Source organism: Esox lucius, chromosome 7 (assembly GCF_011004845.1).
Source record: "Esox lucius isolate fEsoLuc1 chromosome 7, fEsoLuc1.pri, whole genome shotgun sequence".
NCBI lineage: Eukaryota > Metazoa > Chordata > Actinopteri > Esociformes > Esocidae > Esox > Esox lucius.
In genome coordinates, this window is record NC_047575.1 from 15051833 (window position 1) to 15072561 (window position 20729).

Genomic DNA, 20729 nt, shown 5'->3' on the forward strand with positions numbered 1-20729 from the left:
GGATGTAGCTTGTATAGTGAACCGTGAACACTGAAAGGTGATGAGTAGTGGTTTGGAAAAAGAGGTGTGGAGGGAGAGCAGAAGGCCTGCTGTGTTTGGAAAAAGAGGTGTATAGGGAGAGCAGAAGGCCTGCTGTTATAGGCCATTTAGGAATGACGACTACTTGTGGTCAACATCAATTTCTTTTTTATCATCAGGATTGTTCAGAACCTAAGCTTAGATCTGGGCAACAGGGTCCCCAAACTCTTACTCACAACCAGACCTATCCAGACCTATCCAAAATGTAAAATATTTGGGCACAATGGCCTTAACAAGTCAATTATTATATTACTGCCCAAACATATTGCAAAGCCACTTGGGTCACATGATCATCAATCTGAAATCTCTTTCCAGCTGACAGTCCCACCTTGCAAACACATTTACTGGTTAAGAGACAAACTAAGAGACATCTGGAAACAGACAAAGCAGTTTGTTCTCTTCAGCCAATAACCTGTTTGGTGGTGGTGTGTGGAGTCAGGTGCAAGGCACCTTTTCAAAACTGTGTTTTTTGGAGGAGCTTTGCAATTTCAATGGGGTGATCACATGACTGAAGTGTCCCTCAAAGAGCAGGTTAATAAAAGCCTACCCTTTGTAGTACTGTAGGCTAACACTTCTGTGTACAACTCTAGCCCAAATTTCCCTTGATGAACTTGGGCAACAATAAAAACCCGATAATCCAAACTCCCTCGACGGAACTTGGACAAGAGTTCAATGACAGAAAAGTTTAACTGCTTATAGTCATAACTCCAAACATTAATAATCGTTAATGGTTTGAAATATTTCGTCTGGTACACGGTTCTCTCAGCTGCACTGAATCCCTTGAACAGTAGGGAAGGGTTTGATAGCTTTGTTATTTCACTTTTGAAGTGCTGTATCTCTTGACGTCCTTTTTCAAAATAATGGTGAAGTTCTACATTGGCAGTGGGAAAAGCTTCGGCAGTCAATTACAACGACTGAAAGGGCAGGCATAACCATTTCATCTCCCACGGGAAGTTAACGCTTAATTTTCTGCATATCAATTACTTGCCAATGCCATTTTAATGACAGCACGTTTATGTGAGCAGATTTCCACACATGTATCTGCTCTCAAAACATTCAGACAAGACATTCCCAGTCCCAGATATTCCTGCTTCGATTGTAGCGTGGCGCTGTTGACCGTGGCTTGAAGAAACGTTCCGCCTGACAATGCATTCACTAAGCAGTTATTTTCGTTACTTCACTCGAAGTCTCGGCTATGATAATAGTTATCGCGTGTTTGGCCAAAGTAGTTGCATGCTGTTTAACTGAAGGGGTGTCATTTTTTGGGTTAAAGCATATTCCACTACAGTAGTAGGACACAGACAAAAAAGTATCTCCTTTCTCTGTCTCGTGTATATTATGTGCGCGCCCACACGCACATACACGGCATAGGCAACAGATCTAAAAAGAAAATCAGTAGCTCTCACAATGAACATTTCCAATTAATTGATGATTGAAGTTGCATGTGATTTAAATGTAGCTTAGTAAGCATCTAATTTCAGCTAGTGCGCATTGCAGCAGGTGAATTGACTGGAAATCGCACCAAGTCAATGACAAACTGTTTAACAAATAGTCTGACACCTTCTCAGTCTCTGATTTCAGTGTTGATGTTCATCACCCCCGTGCGTTTGCTCAATGTGTTTAACAGTAACAGTATGACTTTATCCAGAGCACTAATGGAACAATTGACAAGTACGCTACTAGAGCGTTAGGTATGTATAATGCACCCGTTGCATTTCTCCACTGTTGGACTCATGCTTGGTGCTGGCATCGTGAACGATTTCCCCAGTTTAACATCTATGATGGAAGCAGCCAGTGAATGTGTTTAGTCCCAGACTCCCTGACGTCTGACTACTCAGCCAGGCATGCCCAGGGGGAAGAGGCAAAAATAGCTGCACTGCTTTAGCTCGTACAGGCCCCCGGTAAACCCTCTACGCCGGCAAAAACACACCTCCTGCCCCCTTGCTAGCCAGCCTCCTCGTCTTGGCCCTATGATGCCCGCCCTTCGAACCTCGCTGACCTCACCGCCTGTCGTCTTTTCCTTTGTGTTTAGTGATTAGGTTTGCATCACCAACCCTGGTGCCTCATCCTCTCTATCACGCCAAGCGTAGGGGAGGACGGGCATTCTCTGTGCCCCTCTGTCTCCGAGTGTCCCATCCCTGGAAGTCCTGCCAGCTCCAACCCGACGGCGGTGCAGCTCTACAGAGGGTAGGGGAGGCGGCAGAACAGAACACTGCTTCAAAGGGGCCAGCAGAGCCCCGGTATGTGCAGCCAATGGCCTTCGGAATGAACCGGAAGCACTAAAGCGGAATAATCAGGAACACAACTGCATTCATCATCACAGGAAGGGAGATGTTGGCAGAAGCTGAATGGAGCTTTCTGTGTGTTACGATGTCTCATTCCTTGTTTCAATCAGACGAAAGTAAGACAAGAGACATAGCTTTCCCATTTGTCTAAATGAAATGAGCCGGATGTGGAACTGAATGAAGCGCCCTCCGACTAGGGCAGCCACATCAGCCTGTTCAGCTGTATAATTTATCAGAGAGCAAAGCCATCTTTCCTTAATGTGATGATGGGTTATCTAACTCAGCTTAGAGTGCATTTTGGGCCTGGGATTCTCTCTTGGATTAATCTGCAGGCATGATAAGGATTTCCCCTATCAACACTTCTGTGTCCGTGCTTAGCAGTACGATGACACTTAAAAACATTTAGATAGACATGCAACGCAGAAACAAAATGCATCTCAGAAGTAGAGATTGATTTCACCCAGATTCCACTAACTAAGGAGTTGGTGATGAGTTGCTTATTGGAATCAGTTGTGTGGTACCGGGGCAAAAGCGTTTCTGGACGAGTTATTGTCGCCCTTGGATTACATGGCGTCTTATGTAGCGTGTGGGCCAACAACACTGACTCTTGTCCAACCGTGTGCCCATAGCCAGCAAACTAGTTTCACGCCAATTAAAGTATAGTTGCAATGAAGGCCACAGACAATGTTTCCGATATTTAAGAAAGAAAATGTTTATTTGTGATTTTTAAACAAAACACATTACCAGATCTATTAAATGATAGAAAAGGAAAATCACTATAATCACTGTTACATTGATGAGCATGTGTACTAAAAAGGTTATTAACAGGTTTTGCACTGTCACAGTCGATTGCTTCGTGCCATTCAGGCACAATATGACAGAGGAAACATTCACTACACACAAGCAGAGAGTACATACAGTTTTTCATATATTTATTTTTACTTTTTTTTTATTTTCTTTGATTTTTTTCCCGTTCTTTTTTGGGGGATTTTTATTTCCAAAAGAGGTTTGGGATAGATATTAAAGGTGAATAAATGATTCAGCATCACATTAGTGTTTGTTTGATCATCATTTCATTGCTTAACACAAAGTAAAGGACAGATTTTAGAAATCTTTTAAAATCATAAGGGCAAAAAACAAAAAGTGTTTCATAGCATAACATTACAGCATTACATATACGTATGTAGACAATTATTTAAATTGAACTTCACCAGGATAAAAAAAGTGATTCCTGTATGTATGTTTAGGACTATATAGCATGAGTGTATCAGTATGTAGGTGTGTATTTTTCAGAGTGAGCATGTATACATTTTTCAGCAGAAACAATACTCATGTATCTGAGTTTGGTAAATGGTTGAAGGTAATGAAAAACATATCTGTCTATATAGAGCTATATATATATAATCTGTTTCCTCTGCTTATAACATGCAAACGGCCACTTAGTGATCTGACAGCACAGATTCACACCTGAAGGGAGAGCATTTGTAGAAAACGGAGGTGGGGGATTCAGTCCAATGCCAGCCCATAGCAGCACCCCCTCTCTCCCCTCTGATTGGTCAGATACCAGCCAAGGAGAGGACAGAGTAGGCGATGTTGTGGAAATAGCTCCCCCTATATCTTGACATCCTCACAACAAAGATCCCCTAACTCACTGCTGCTGATAATCTGATTGTAAAGAGTTTAACACGGCAACAAAAGGAATGTCTGCGGTATTGAGTTCCATCACGACAAACCCACTGTTTCAGCCACCTGTCTTCTTCCTCCCATTTCTCAGAGGGAGTCCATGTTGCTGCTAAGCTCCCTGTCTCCCCCAATTACCCTGTGTGTAACCGACGGAAGAGATACAGCAACCGTCCCCAAAACCCAACCGCCATCTTGGACGAAAGCTAGTAACCAAGGTTCAGTTATAGCTAACAGAAATGTGTGTCATAAATGCCTCTGTGTGTCATACAGGATAACACCGTTGCTGCGTTTACAGAGGAAGAAGTGGTCAGAAGAATTTCTTTGAGAGGCCTTCTGAACGCGGTGATCAGGGGACGGAAGAGGGTTGACAGCAGAGCACCAGTGCGGGCCGAGGTGGGGGGGGACTGGCGTTAAAAACAATTGAACACAGACTACTGAACATTCAATGACAGAAGCAGGAGGGATCAGTCTTGAATGGAAATGAAGCGACAAGCGTTGGTTCGTTCCTGCAGTATATTACACACCCAGAGAGGTGACTGAAATAGACCTCAGGTGGGAGGCTTCAGGAAGCCAAAGAGGTGTTTCGGTCTGTCTGGAGTGTCCAGTGTGTGTGTGTGTTTTTTTTATGTTGGGTGTGTGTGTTGCACAGACTGTGGGTTCAAGGACCCACTGACCTAATTGCTGTTCCACAGGGGGAGGCGGGGCCGGGTGTTTAGCCGCAGCCTCGCGTTGCCAACGGTGCCCACAGCGACGGGCATGAAACAGCCCATCTGCAGCATGCACTGAAAACATGTTCAGACTAATCCGGCTTTCAATCCCAGCCATTACTAATCGCAACCCAGTCTAATGTCACGCAGTTCGGTCAGTGTATTGAACAGACACATGTGCGTCACGTCTCGTTTGGTCGTGGGGGGGGGGGGGGGGGGGGGGGTACAGCCCACAAGGCCTCCGTGTTATTGGGGAGGAAAGCCTCTGTATCACTCGTTGTCAAATGGAGCTCCTCCTCTCCTCCTCCAATCAGGAGAGCAGGGGAGGCGAGGGCAGAGTAAAGACAGATGCCAACGAGGAGCCAAAGGGGCAAGGGAAGATCATCCCTTTCTAGGCCAGGCTGGGAGGCAGGCTGGGACGCAGCCTGGAAGGACCTAAAACATAAACCACAGCACTCCTGTTAATACGAATGTGTGAGGTTTCTATCACACCAAGATCGGGGCAGCAATTTCTGAAACGTACATACATGGCGGCCCTTCAAATTCAATGATTTTTGGATCGATTTGGAATAGTATTTTCTTTAAGCAAATGTGTGGCTAATAAGAGCACCTGAAATATTGTAATATTCTGGCATACAGCCAGTAGAAATAAAGGTCCGAATGGCCAACCTGGATGAGGCTACTGCTGGCCATTGTCACATTCCATGGAGACAGGCCTCCGCTAACAGAGACTGGCTGGGCAGACTTAACTATAGAAACACGTTGTAGAGAGACTCTCCGGCTTCTAAAATATACATTTGGCTTTTTGTCTTGCATCTCTTATTTGGACATTAGTTGGTCGCTCTGTTATCACATCTCAGTTATCACATCTCCTCTTTCTCCCCTACTCGTCTGCATCCTCCTTCCCCTTGTCTTTCTTGTCTTTCTTCTCCTTCTTCTTCTTTTTCTTCTTCTTGGCCTCCTCCTTCTTGCCGAAGGTGATGAAGTCGCCCTTGTCGTCCTCTCCTCCCTGGCCCTGGCGGATGGAGATGATGGCGGGAGAGCCGGGGATGATGAAGGCTTCAGGGGGGATCTCTCCGGGCTTCAGGACCTGAGGGGGCCCGTAGCCCGGGCCGGGCCCGTAACGGAAATGCCAGCTGTTACTGTCGATGCCGGCTCCAACCGGAGGCGACAGCTCGCCCCCCTCACCATCTACCAGAAAGAGAGAGGAAGACCAATTGAAGAAGGGAGGAAGACTGACAGGGATGAGCAAGTTTTACTCTTATCACCTTTATCAACATTAATGTTCATTATTACACCCCACACACATTCTGCCTAGTTCAGCCTCCTACCTCCAGCTAAAGGAGAGTTTAATACAGCTTAAACAAGCAAAAAAATCTAAAACAAATCAAAGTTAGAGACAGCAGAGAAACACTAATAAACTGACAATCAGGAAAGGAGTAGCAGGAAACAGAACTTCAAAAGCAATTGGTTCTGCTAAGAACACAAAGCAGGACTAGAAAGGCATGAACGTTAAAGACTGGGATGTTTAAACAGCCATGTGACAGGAGTAAGTGTGTAAGGAGAAGAGGGGCTATAGAAATCCAGCCCTAATCACAGTGACACAAGGAATTCTCCAAAACTGTTGGAGAGAGAACTCGCATCACATTCAAGCATGAAGCAAGGAAGAAAAAGAGGAACAGCACAAGGGGAGACACTAAAAGAGGAAGACCAAGGAGCCTGGGGGGTTCTGAATGCAATGCTAAGAGAAATCGAGACCACATCGCCGTACTCTAGCATACAGAATGTCTAATGGTAGATCTGAGGGAGACGCCACCATAACCTGCAGGCAGGAGACACAGAGGCATATGGAGGGAAAGAGCTTTGGAGTTAAAGAACAATGCCTGACAACGGGGAGGGGACGAGGGGAGAATATTAGAAAGGGAATGTGATGTTGTCTGTGCTTGGCAGACACAGTGCTCTCAGGCCCACACCAGCTTCTCCGGCACTGACCTACTTCCTGCCTGTGTTTTATTTAGAGAAAACTCAAGCCCCGAAAGGAGTTTGTGTTTATTTGTAGGTTAAGCATGGAAGGGCCTAATTAATTCAATGCATGGTCTCATAGGGACATTATAGCCTACTATTCTGGTAGGTTCCTTAAAGTGAATGAGTATATGTGCGTGTGTGCGTGCGTGCGTGATGACTGTAGCATACATAATAGAAGAGCTCTGGATAGTAAAATTCACGGAAACAAACACATACTGTATAAAGACACTCTGACTTTGGGTCCTTAAGTACTTTGGGTTCCCTGGGGTTTGATGCACGCTGCCATAACATTTACTTCCCTAAAGCTCTGTCTGTGGTGAGACTGCGTGGGCACTGATCTGTTAAGGACACATTTACAACAGGTCAACATCAGAACTGCACCGAGAATGCATCCCTTGTCTGCATACCAGGTCAGCTGAACTTGCCACTGGTTTGGAGAGGGCTACCAGAAGCACAAGTGTGGGTTGGTGGAATAATCCAATTCGTTCATCTAATGTGCACCTATTGAAAATAATGACAATCTGCACCTGGATTATATTTCAGTTTTCCTCGCTCACTTTATACTTCCTCCAGTTCCCTCTGATCCACTCGCTCTCCCTCTCTGTATCCTACACTCTCTGCCTCTGATCCACTCGCTCTCCCTCTCTGTATCCTACACTCTCTGCCTCTGATCCACTCGCTCTCCCTCTCTGTATCCTACACTCTCTCCCTTTGATTCACTCGGTCTCCCTCTCTGTATCCTACACTCTCTCCCTCTGATCCACTCGCTCTCCCTCTCTGTATCCTACACTCTCTCCCTCTGATCCACTTGGCCTCCCTCTCTGTATCCTACACTCTCTCCCTCTGATCCACTTGGTCTCCCTCTCTGTATCCTACACTCTCTCCCTTTGATTCACTCGGTCTCCCTCTCTGTATCCTACACTCTCTCCCTCTGATCCACTCGCTCTCCCTCTCTGTATCCTACACTCTCTCCCTCTGATTCACTTGGTCTCCCTCTCTGTTTTTCTTCTTCTATCTCTCCCTTTCTGTCCCCCTTTCTCAATCTCTTCAGCACGTCTAAATGACAGCGAGAGAGTTTCCCCTGATAGAACGTTACCCTGTTGATGATGTCTTCCTTAGGTCGAATTCTCCACAGGCCTCTGAGGCTCTGACATGGCTTTTCAAACACACAGTACCAGTCAAAAGTTTTGACACACATACCCACTGGACACAGTTACCCCGTTGGTGTGTCCGAAATTATGACTGGTTCTGTACATCTCCAGCCATTGTGAGGCTTATGTGGAGTCCTGCTATACCCTGATGATAGCCCCGGTCCCCCTCTGTAGACATCATGTTCCAGGGGCTGCTGGTAAGCCAGTTCCTATAGCTTACTGTGAGAAGGTTACCATGGTACCCAGATGTCTGGGGTGGTTTCTAGCCTTATTCCAGCACCCAGTGTCCTACATTCTAAATGCATTATTCCTGTTCCAATCTGGGTTAACATCGCAACACAAACATGCAACCTCATTTAAATATAATGTCAGGCAAGTTTAAAGTGTTGTATATGAACATTTCTATTGTGTGTGGGGGTTATGTTTTTTTACACTATTCTATCATGCATGGGTGTGCGTGTGTCATAATTATGCTAGTCAATTCTACTGTGTGAGTGTGCATGAAACAATTATTCTACTTTATTCTGTTGTGTGCATTCGGTCATGGTATTCTTTATAAATAAATGTACGTCCTTGAAGGCTCACTGTAGACGTGTCTTACTTTCTACCTCATTTTCATTCCTCTCTATATCTGGCTGCCCTTCCTTTTCTGTCAACACCTAACCCTCAGTCCCTCTGTACCCTCCCTTTCTCCCTCCCTCGCTCTACTCCCTCTAAACTGTCAGTCCCTGTCTTTCTCTCTCTCTCTACTCTCTGTCGTCTCGCCCCCCCCCCCACCTCTCTGTTTCTCATCCTCTAAATCTTCAGTTCAGGGTATGAATGGTTGCTGTGGAAACTGACTTCACCCACTCGCTGCCGCAGCAACCTCCCCGTTAGAAATAGTCGCCTAGCAACAAGTAACATGCCGTTCCCTAGCAACAATGCTACTGCAGGGCCCTGTCAATCCTAAACCTCTCTCTTACTGAAAACCCCCACACCTGTCTTTCATTGTTCCATCCTTCTTATTGGTTGCTTGTCCTTTACTAAGCAGCATTCTAAACAATAAGGCCATGTTGCCGGACTTCATTGAACAGCCTCTCTGCATCCAACAGCACCCTATCATTGAGGAGGTATACACTCTATTTGAGGTATAATACACTCACCTAAAGGATTATTAGGAACACCATACTAATAATGTGTTTGACCCCCTTTCGCCTTCAGAACTGCCATAATTCAACATGGCATTGATTCAACAAGGTGCTGACAGCATTCTTTAGAAATGTTGGCCCATATTGATAGGATAGCATCTTGCAGTTGATGGAGATTTGTGGGATGCACATCCAGGGCACGAAGCTCCCGTTCCACCACATCCCAAAGATGCTCTATTGGGTTGAGATCTGGTGACTGTGGGGGCCGTTTCAGTACTGTGAACTCATTGTCATGTTTAAGAAACCAATTTGAAATTATTCGAGCTTTGTGACATGGTGCATTATCCTGCTGGAAGTAGCCATCAGAGGATGGTCATAAAGGGATGGACATGGTCAGAAACAATTCTCAGGTAGGCCGTGGCATTTAAACGATGCCCAATTGGCACTAAGGGGCCTAAAGTGTGCCAAGAAAACATCCCCCACACCATTACACCACCACCACCAGCCTGCACAGTGGTAACAAGGCATGATGGATCCATGTTCTCATTCTGTTTACGCCAAATTCTGACTCTACCATCTGAATGTCTCAACAGAAATCGAGACTCATCAGACCAGGCAACATTCTTCCAGTCTTCAACTGTCCAACTTTGGTGAGCTCGTGCAAACTGTAGCCTCTTTTTCCTATTTGTAGTGGAGATGAGTGGTACCCGGTGGGGTCTTCTGCTGTTGTAGCCCATCCACCTCAAGGTTGTGCGTGTTGTGGCTTCACAAATGCTTTGCTGCATACCTCGGTTGTAACGAGTGGTTATTTCAGTCAAAGTTGCTCTTCTATCAGCTAGAATTAGTTGGCCCATTCTCCTCTGACCTCTAGCATCAACAAGGCATTTTCGCCCACAGGACTGCTGCATACTGGATGTTTTTCCCTTTTCACACCATTCTTTGTAAACCCTAGAAATGGTTGTGTGTGAAAATCCCAGTAACTGAGCAGATTGTGAAATACTCAGACCAGCCCGTCTGGCACCAACAACCATGCCATGCTCAAAATTGCTAAAATCACCTTTCTTTCCCATTCTGACATTCAGTTTGGAGTTCAGGAGATTGTCTTGACCAAGACCACACCCCTAAATGCATTGAAGCAACTGCCATGTGATTGGTTGATTAGATAGATAATTGCATTCATGAGAGATTGAACAGGTGTTCCAAATAATCCTTTAGGTGAGTGTATATATATATATAAATACACACACACACACGTACATATAAACACACACACGTATATAAACACACACACACACACACACACGTATATATACACACACACATACGTATCTATACACACACACATACGTATCTATACACACACACATACGTATATATACACACACACACATACGTATATATACACACACACACACACACGTATATATACACACACACACACGTATATATACACACACACACACGTATATATACACACATATATACGTATATATACACACACACATACGTATATATACACACACACATACGTATATATACACACACACACAGTGGGGAGAACAAGTATTTGATACACGGCCGATTTTGCAGGTCTTCCTACTTACAAAGCATGTAGAGGTCTGTAATTTTTATCATAGGTACACTTCAACTGTGAGAGACGGAATCTAAAACAAAAATCCAGAACATTACATTGTATAATTTTTTTTATAATTAATTTGCATTTTATTGCATGACATAAGTATTTGATCACCTAACAAACAGTAAGAATTCCGCCTCTCACTGACCTGTTCTTTAAGAAGCCCTCCTGTTCTCCACTCATTACCTGTATTAACTGCACCTGTTTGAACTCGTTACCTGTATAAAAGACACCTGTCCACACACTCAAATCAAACAGACTCCAACCTCTCCAAAATGGCCAAGACCAGAGAGCTGTGTAAGGACATCAGGGATAAAATTGTAGAAGGCTTGTAGAAAGACAATAGGCAAGCAGCTTAGTGAGAAGGCAACAACTGTTGGCGCAATTATTAGAAATTGGAAGAAGTTCAAGATGACGGTCAGTCTCCCTCGGTCTGGGGCTCCATACAAGATCTCATCTCATGGGGCATCAATGATCAGGGAAGGTGAGGGATCAGCCCAGAATTACACGGCAGGACCTGGTCAATGACCTGAAGAGAGCTGGGACCACAGTCTCAAAGAAAACCATTAGTAACACACTACGCTGTCATGGATTAAAATCCTGCAGTGCACGCAAGTCCCCCTGCTCAAGCCAGCGGATGTCCAGGCCCGTCTGAAGTTTGCCAGTGACCATCTGGATGATCCAGAGGAGGAATGGGAGAAGGTCATTGGTCTGATGAGACAAAAATAGAGCTTTTTGGTCTAAACTCCACTCGCTGTGTTTGGAGGAAGAAGAACGATGAGTACAACCCCAAGAACACCATCCCAACCGTGAAGCATGGAGGTGGAAACATCATTTTTGGGGATGCTTTTCTGCAAAGGGGACAGGACGACTGCACCGTATTGAGGGGAGGATGGATGGGGTCATGTATCGCAAGATCTGGGCCAACAACCTCCTTCCCTCAGTAAGAGCATTGAAGATGGGTCGTGGCTGGGTCTTCCAGCATGACAACGACCCAAAACACACAGCCAGGGCAACTAAGGAGTGGCTCCGTGAGAAGCATCTCAAGGTCCTGGAGTGGCCTAACCAGTCTCCAGACCTGAACCCTATAGAAAATCTTTGGAAGGAGCTGAAAGTCCATATTACCCAGCGACAGCCCCAAAACCTGAAGGATTTGGAGAAGGTCTTTCTGGAGGAGTGGGCCAAAATCCCTGCTGCAGTGTGTGCAAACCTGGTCAAGAACTACAGGAAACGTATGATCTCTGTAATTGCAAACAAAAGGTTTGTGTACCAAATATTAAGTTCTGCTTTTCTGATGTATCAAAAACTTATGTCATGCAATAAAATGCAAATGAATTACTTAAAAATCATACAGTGTGATATTCTGGATTTTTGTTTTAGATTCCGTCACTTACAGTTGAAGAGTACCTATGATAAAAATCACAGACTTCTACATGCTTTGTAAGTGGGAAAACCTGCAAAATTGTCAGTACATCAAATACAAATTCTCCCCACTGTGTATATATATATATATATACACACACAAGTAAATACTGCAACATGGCATCCTACAAGCCTTAAGACTGCACTCACCACCACTAATATGACGGCTGTCTCATCCCTATAGGCTCACTGCTCTGAGCACCTCCTAACTCTACAGAAGACCCTGCTCTGAGCACCTCCTAACTCTACAGGAGACCCTGCTCTGAGCACCTCCTAACTCTACAGGAGACCCTGCTCTGAGCACCTCCTAACTCTACAGGAGACACTGCTCTGAGCACCTCCTAACTCTACAGGAGACACTGCTCTGAGCACCTCCTAACTCTACAGGAGACACTGCTCTGAGCACCTCCTAACTCTACAGGAGACTGCCTGTCCTCTGCCTCCACCAAACAGTATTGGATTCTTGGCCAGACCACAGGGTGGAGGTTTTTATCTGCTCCAAAAGACTGCAGTCAGTTAGACAAAAATCAATAGCTTAATATAATCTCTCCCCCTCTGAATCCCCGAGCAGCTCACCTGCCCCTCTCTCCCCCTTTGTCAAGTCCTTTACACAGATGCAGGCATCCGCATCCACACAGATACTCCGCAGTCCGGTCCCAGGGATGACACCTTAATCACCCACCCCAGGGTCCCATACCTGTACGTGACCCCAGTCACTAGACAGCAAATCAATGAGCGCTCAGCCTGGAAGCAGAGCAGGAAGACAGCTGACAAGAACATCTAACCACAGGCCAGGTATTCGTTAAAGCCGTTAGAAGATAACCCTGGGTGCCTACCACTGATCATCCCTCGGTCTCTCTCCTTCGCTTTCTCGCTTTTTCGTTCTTTCCTTTACTCTCGTCCTCCCTTTGTATCTCCCTACCGCTTTATCTTACTCCCCATCTATCTCCACTACCAGTCAGATTCTCAAAATAGTCTTCAAAGGCTATGTTTTGGGGTTGCATCATTTCAGATACTGTAAATAGATGCATGGCTGTTAAATCTTTTACAGAATGCAGTAATCAACGTTTTTTTTTTTTACGTCCATTTGCATCTGGCGGCAAAGGCATAACAGCACACCATCACAATCACCTCTTACTGCACATTTAATTCCGGCGAACTGTGTTGGGGGTTTGTCACGAGGCCACTGCTAAACCTTTCACCCTCCTGCCTGTAGAGTTTAAACGTAGCATTATCTAGCAGGGACACGAAAAGTTTACCTGCACATTTCCCAACTGCCTTATGTTTTCTTATCTGCTGTCATTTCACATTTCTGTGCTGAGATCCTTCTTAACAGGAGCTGGCAGAAGAGAAGCTGTGTGCTTTTGATCCCCATCCACTCAGCCCAGAACAGCCATCTCACCTGCAGCGCTGGACACTGTGGGCCAGTTCTGGACCAGCATCCCCTGGGCTCCCTGCATCACTGATGATTCCTCCATATGGACCGAGCTAGAATGCCAAACACACACATGCTCATTAGACAGGACAAAGGATAATATTGATCTATCAAAATAATACACACACTTTTCTGTGCTAAAAAGTGCAGCATCGGACAAAGCAATTGACCCGCCAGGTTTTATTTTTTCCAAAAACCTGATCATCTAAGTCAGTTCTTTGTAATGGACGTGGTGAAGAGTAAAATAGAATGCAGATATTGGGGATTGAAGGATGAGTTCATTAATCAAAACGTCAAAAACTCAGATTCAACAAAGTGTATATTGGTAAAATTTGTCATTGTTTATATAATTGGCCCATTATGTAGTGACTTCTATTTGATATATATATTGAGATGTTTTCACTTTATAACATTTAGGAGTGGTTTCGGGTATAGAATAGTTGACTACCAAATTGTACACCAACTACACCATAATGTACACCATAATATTATGACCACTGACAGGTGAAGTGAATAACACTGATACTCTCGTTATCATGGCACCGGTCAGTGGGTGGGACATATTTGGCAGCAGGTGAACATTCTGTCCTCAAAGTTGATGTGTTAGAAGCTGGAAAAATGGGCAAGCGTAAGGATCTGAGCAACTTTCACAAGGGCCAAAATGTGATGGCTAGACAACTGGGTCAGAGCATCTCCAAAACTGCAGCCCTTGTGGGGTGTTCCCAGTCTGCAGTGGTCAGTACCTATCAAAAGTGGTCCAAAGCGGTGAACTGGCGACAGGGTCATGGGCGGCCAAGGCTCATTATGCTTTTATCTGTGGGGTCCGATCCAACAGACGAGCTACTGTATCTCAAATTGCTGAAAAAGTGAATGCTGGTACTGATAGAAAGGTGTCAGAACACACAGTGCATCACAGTTTGTTGCGTATGGGGCTGCTTAGCTGCCGACCAGTCAGGGTGCCCATGCTGACCCCTGTCCACTGCCGAAAGTGCATACAATGGGCATGTGAGCATCAAAACTGGACCACGGAGCAATGGAAGAAGGTGGCCTGGTCTGATGAATCACGTTTCCTTTGACATCACATGGATGGCCAGGTGCGTGTACGTTGCTTACCTGGAGAACACATGGCACCAGGATGCACTATGGGAAGAATGCAAGCCAGCGGAGGCAGTGTGATGCTTTGGGCAATGTTCTGCTAGGAGACCTTGGTTCCTGCCATTCATGTGGATGTTACTTTGACAAGTACGACCTACCCAAGCATTGTTGCAGACCATGTGCACCATTTCATGGCAATGGTATTCCCTGATGGCATTGGCCTCTTTCAGCAGGATAATGCATCCTGCCACAAAGCAAAAATTATACAAGAATGGTTTGAGGAACCCAATAACGAGTTTTAGGTGTTTACTTGGCCTGCAAATTCCCCAGATCTCAATCTAATCGAGCATCTGTGGGATGTGCTGGACAAACAGGTCCGATCCATGGAGGCCCCGCCTCGCAACTTACAGGACTTAAAGGATCTGCTGCTAACGTCTTGGTGCCAGATACCACAGCACACCTTCAGAGGTCTAGTGCAGTCAATGCCTCGAACGGGCCAGGGCTGTTACGGCAGCAAAGGTGGGACCTGCACAATATTAGGCAGGTGGTCATAATGTTATGGCTGATCGGTGTATGTCCCATTTGTAGAAGCTATGATCATAGCTGTTGTGTTTAACTTTATTGCAGTGACATTAACATAATTAGGGTTGACATCCATACAAGCATTGTACTTGGATATTTACTGTCAGCATAGCGCGAAACACATACAAATAACATCAGAAATGAATGCACATTTTGCTGGGGGGCACTGAGTACAGTTGTCAATGGAAATATCATGGATAATTACAACAGCAAAAACAATGAATTTAAGTAAGGACATGGTTGGTCTGTTAGGATTAATAAATCTTAGCGGATTTCAGAACTATCCACTTTGTGTGATCAGTGTTTTGGACTGCGTACCAAAGACAGTGTTCGACCTCTATCCCCCAAAGTCTTCAATGACCTTGTTACCGCAAATATACTCTTCCTGCCTGATATCATAATTCCGGGATACATGTTAGCATTTAAAACATCACAAACGGCTATCAGGTACACTTGTGTTCAATTCATTTTCCTAAGTAATGTCTAACTGTAGTTAGAGTTCAGGTCCCAGTTAAACAACCATCCTCAGATTATTAATCAATAAAGGCTAACTTTTCACATTCCATTTTTATGAGGTTTGTATACAATATGTCAAAAAGGGACTCCCATAGTCCAGCCATTTACCCAATAATGCTCTCCACCGATCAAAAGGAAAAATGAAAGAGACAACATTGCTTGAATTTAAAAATAACTACGCAGTCAGACGTTGATTCCAACACATAGACACAGACTTCCTCTTCCTGATCTCTAATCGCTCCTTCACTGTTGACCCCATGCTTTTAATCAGTCTTTTTTAGGAAAGTCTGGCAGCATGCTCATTTGGTGGATGTTCCCAGTGTGTCTCTTAACTTGTAGTCTGATGTTTATCTGGGAATGTGTGTGTGTGTGTTTGCGTGTTACGGAGTGAGTTACGAAACATCTAATAAGCATGCAGGGAGCTGGAGGAGGAGGGGAACAGTCGTATGGTCTACATCACACTCCTCTCCGTTTCTGCATCAATCCGTGTCAACAAATCCCGGGGAATAAAGGATTCACGGTTTGTAACAACTCTCCGTGCTACTTCACAATTCACTATCATATCTAACACACAAACCTGAGGGCATTCATGACTCACAAATATCACCCAAAGTGAGTACACCCCTCACATTTATGTAAATATTTGAGTATATATTTTCATGTGACAACACTGAGGAAATGACACTTTGCTACAATGTAAAGTAGTGAGTGTACAGCTTGTATAACAGTGTACTTTGCTGTCCCCTCAAAATAATACAACACACAGCTAAACCGCTAGCAACAAAAGTGAGTACACCCCTAAGTGATAATGTCGAAATTGGGCCCAATTAGCCATTTTCCCTCCTCTGTGTCATGTGACTCGTTAGTGTTACAAGGTCTCAGGTGTGAATGGGGAGCAGGTGTGTTAAATTTGGTGTCTTCGCTCTCACACTCCCTCATACTGGTCACTGGACGTTCTACATGACACCTCATGCCAAACAACTCAAAAAGAGTTTTTGCTCTACACAAAGATGATCTAGGCTATAAGAAGATTGCCAAGACACTGAAACTGAGCTGCAGCACAGTGGCCAAGACCATAAAGGGTTTTAACAGGACAGGTTCCACTAAGAACAGGCCTCGCCATGGTCGACCAAAGATGTTGAGTGCACATGCTCAGCATCATATCCAGAGGTTGTCTTTGGAAAATAGATGTATGGGTGCTGCCAGCATTGCTGCAGAGGTTGAAGGGGTGGGGGATCAGCCTGTCAGTGCTCAGACCATACACCGCACACTGCATCAAATTGGTCTGCATGGCTGTCGTCCCAGAAGGAAGCCTCTTCTAAAGATTACGCACAAGAAAGCTGTGTGTCATGCCTACAATCAAGCATGGTGGTGGGAGTGTCATGGTCCGGGTCTGCATGAGTGCTGCCGGCACTGGGGAGCTACAGTTCATTGAGGGAATCATGAATTCCAACATGTACTGTGACATACTGAATTAGAGCATGATCCCCTCACTTCGGAGACTGGGCCGCAGGGCAGTATTTCAACATGATAACGACCCCAAACACACCTCCAAGACGACCACTGCCTTGCTAAAGAAGCTGAGGGTGAAGGTGATGGACTGGCTAAGCATGTCTCCAGACCTAAACCCTATTGAGCATCTGTGGGGCATCCTCAAACAGAAGGTGGATAAGCGCAAGGTCTCTAACATCCACCAGCTCCATGATGTCGTCATGGAGGAGTGGAAGAGGACTGTGAAGCTCTGGTGAACTCCATGCCCAAGAGAATTAAGGCAGTGCTGGAAAATAATGGTGGCCACACAAAATATTGACACTTTGAGCCCAATTTGGACATTTTCACTTAGGGGTGTACTCACTTTTGTTGCCAGCGGTTTAGACATTAATGGCTGTGTGAGTTATTTTGAGGGGACAGCAAATGTACACTGTTATACAAGCTATACACTCACTACTTTACATTGTAGCAAGGTGTCATTTCTTCAGTGTTGTCACATGAACAGATATAATCAAATGTTTAAAATAAAAATGAGGGGTATACTCACTTTTGTGAGATACTGTAGATCCATCAGGGAGAGATAGGGCTTTGAGAACAGCTCATATGCGTCCATCGTTTGGTGATGTCGGGGGTGACAGCGTGGTGCTTGTCGAGATATAAGAGCTGAGGGGACCTAACGGAGTGTGTCTGCGTGGGGGAGGGGTGTCAGAAAGGGGCATCTGGGGCATATGTGTGGGAGGGGAGATTGAAAGGGAGGTGGAAACTAGAATGTAGATTGGTTGCTTGCAGTAAGAGGGGCAGGTGAAGTGTTTCAAGACATTGTATCTGTACAGCCATTTTAAACTCAGCTGCAGCAATGCCAAAATGGTGGAGGTGAATTATTATAGAGTCGACAACAGAGAAATCAACACTGCTAAATGGTTTAAAACCAAACTGTAGAATCCTACTCCATTGACATACTTTGGAAAAGGACCTGCACTGCGCGGATGATTGTGTAAGTCCATTATAAAGGCTAAACTGTATGCAGGGCAGAAGCCTCGTCTCTGGAGGAGAGTATTTATCCATTGTCATGGAAGTGTTGTTATTAATCTAAAATGTCCTCTGCAGTCTCTGTTCACACCTTCTCTCCTTAGCCTCCACACGCACACGCACGCACGCACGCACGCACAGACACACAGTGACGGACCAAACCCCAGGGCCTACTGACTGACACATACATCTAATTGAAAAAACAGTTAGCACCACTGGGTGTGTATGTGTTGTTGTATGTTTGTGTACATATGTGTCTGGGGTTGATAAACCTCCCAGTCAGTGCATCCGCTCGCTTGTCCTTCACGGTGCCTGCTGAAGGACAGTGTATCTGGGGGGAGTGTCTTTCAGAATGTAGATGACCTATATTCAATATGTCAGAGCAAAGAAGCAGGGTTTCAGTTTCTGGCTGTTCCTTTCTATGTGCATGTATGCTCCATTATTGAGCATAGCCCAGCTCTGAGGGGGTCCATCACCATTACCCGGGGCCATAAAATATCATATGAACTGGTCAGAGAGCTGTCTGTGGTCATAACACGTCTGATCTTCTGGTCGAAGAGCTGTCTTTTGGCATGTTGTTTTGTCTGATCTGGTAACATACCATAATTTTAATATCTGACAGTGACAATATACTGTCAGGTAACAAGTAACGGGTAATCTGGTAAATCAGTGGGACGTAAAGGACCATACCGGATAAGGGATTTCCCAGATAAAAGAGAGGGAATATCCCTGACAACACTGAGGTGGGGTGGAGTTTGGCAATCATTTTAAGGGTAGAAATCCCATGAGGGCAAAATAGTCAAGTGCTTACCTCTGCATCCCTGCCCTCAATGAAGCAGAGTACCGCCAGTCTGCATTTGGGGCTTTTGGCTGAAAGAAGTAAAAAAAAAAAAGAGAGGAGGGGAGTCAAATAGAGAAAAGTTAGTTTGATATCATGCAAGCTAGATATGGTCTCTTTAATTAATCATGGTACACATCCCTGCATCCTGCTCTGCACTTCTGGAAGACAATATGTTAACGAATCCTTACTCTAAACATCAACCTAAACGTAATCCTAACCTCAACCTAATCTCAATAACCCAACATTTATGCTTAAACTGAACCTAGCCCTAAAGCCTAACTCTAAAACTAACAGGTAATGCCTAACCATAACCCAAATTCTAACCCCAATTAAAAAGCTGACAATTATGCCAAACAAAATATCCTTCTGAAATGGGGAAAGGAAAACCTTTTTCTGATAACAACTGGGATATATTACCCCCCACCCACCCCCGCCCACACACACTATAGAAATGGTATCATTAAGAGACACTTTGATCCATTAATAGAGACCCTGTATCTCTGTATGGGAGAGGCTTTTTTGAGTTTGGGTATGGGTGTGTTTATCATATTGTGTGTCTCTCAGTCTGGTGCAGATGAAGTTGAGTGCTCCAGGCAGCCTTGGTAAATTATTGCCTCATAAGTCACACTGCAGCTGGGCATTAAGCTAATCCAATCAGAAAGGGCCTCTCTGTCACCAGGGCAACCACATTCTCCATCCCTGCTCCTGTTGAACTGAGCTTAAGGGGCTGAGGGCAGCTCAACCAGGGCAATCACACATTCCTCAAGTTCATTGATGTTCTCCATATGCTGCTTCATATAGATGTGTGTTTTCAGCCAATTTCAATAATTAAAGTGTGCAATTTAGTTTTCTATCTACAAGGTTTAAAAATAGCATGCAGTTTCATAAAGGACCTTTGAGCCCTAGCCAAGTCCAAGCCAAGACATCAGACCTGTAGGTACTGTACTGACTTAAGACATCAGACCTGTAGGTACTGTAAAGTTTCAAGACACTAGAACAGACACTCACAACAAGCACCAGCACCAAGATAACATTAGATCATTATAGTATTTAATTAGTTTTTCAATTCTGAGGGGAGTATATCCTCATCTGAGACACAGCCTATCTCAGTTAATGTAATTTGAGGGGCTGAGAAACAGTGGCTAGAGGTTAATTTTATTTCTATTTTCACTCTCATCTGAGCCACACTAACTCTGCTTATTGTGCTTCTACACCACTGACAGACAGTCTTGAAGCAATCATCACCACAACCTCACCCCCAAAACATTCTCACCAACCCCATTTTACCTCTGCACTAGGTTCACCAACCCCATTTTACCTCTGCACTAGGTTCTGGCAACACTCTGAAAACATTTTGATCCTAAACCTATGCAACCCCCAGAGCATTGTGCTGAACAGAGAGCATCAGACAGTCCGCCAGCTAGCCCATTAGAGCACACAGCCCCCATCTCTACTCATTAGAGTAAACATGACTTCACGCCAATTAAACAGGGACAGACCTTTAACGGACGTGAAAACGTGGCTAATATAACCAGAGCATCCATAGATTCAACAAGACGTGGAAGCTTAACAGAGCCATTTCTCCACTCTCCAGGAAGGTGTATTGTATTATGACACCTAGTCAGG

At 44.8% G+C, this 20729-nt stretch overlaps 1 protein-coding gene across 13 annotated transcripts in view; it reads right to left on the reverse strand.

The window, feature by feature from the left end:
- Positions 1-3050: 3050 nt before the first annotated feature.
- LOC105024623 (protocadherin alpha-C2) overlaps positions 3051-20729 on the reverse strand; it is a 98689-nt gene continuing 81010 nt past the window's right edge. For all 13 annotated transcript variants that reach the window (XM_034293321.1, XM_034293322.1, XM_029121146.2 and 10 more), the window contains exons 2-4: positions 19074-19132; positions 13517-13602; positions 3051-5944 (exon numbers count right to left, since the gene is read on the reverse strand). In XM_034293321.1, coding sequence (XP_034149212.1) covers positions 5637-5944; positions 13517-13602; positions 19074-19132 — 453 coding nt within the window. In that variant the 3' untranslated portion in view covers positions 3051-5636. The remainder of the gene's footprint in view (positions 5945-13516; positions 13603-19073; positions 19133-20729) is intronic.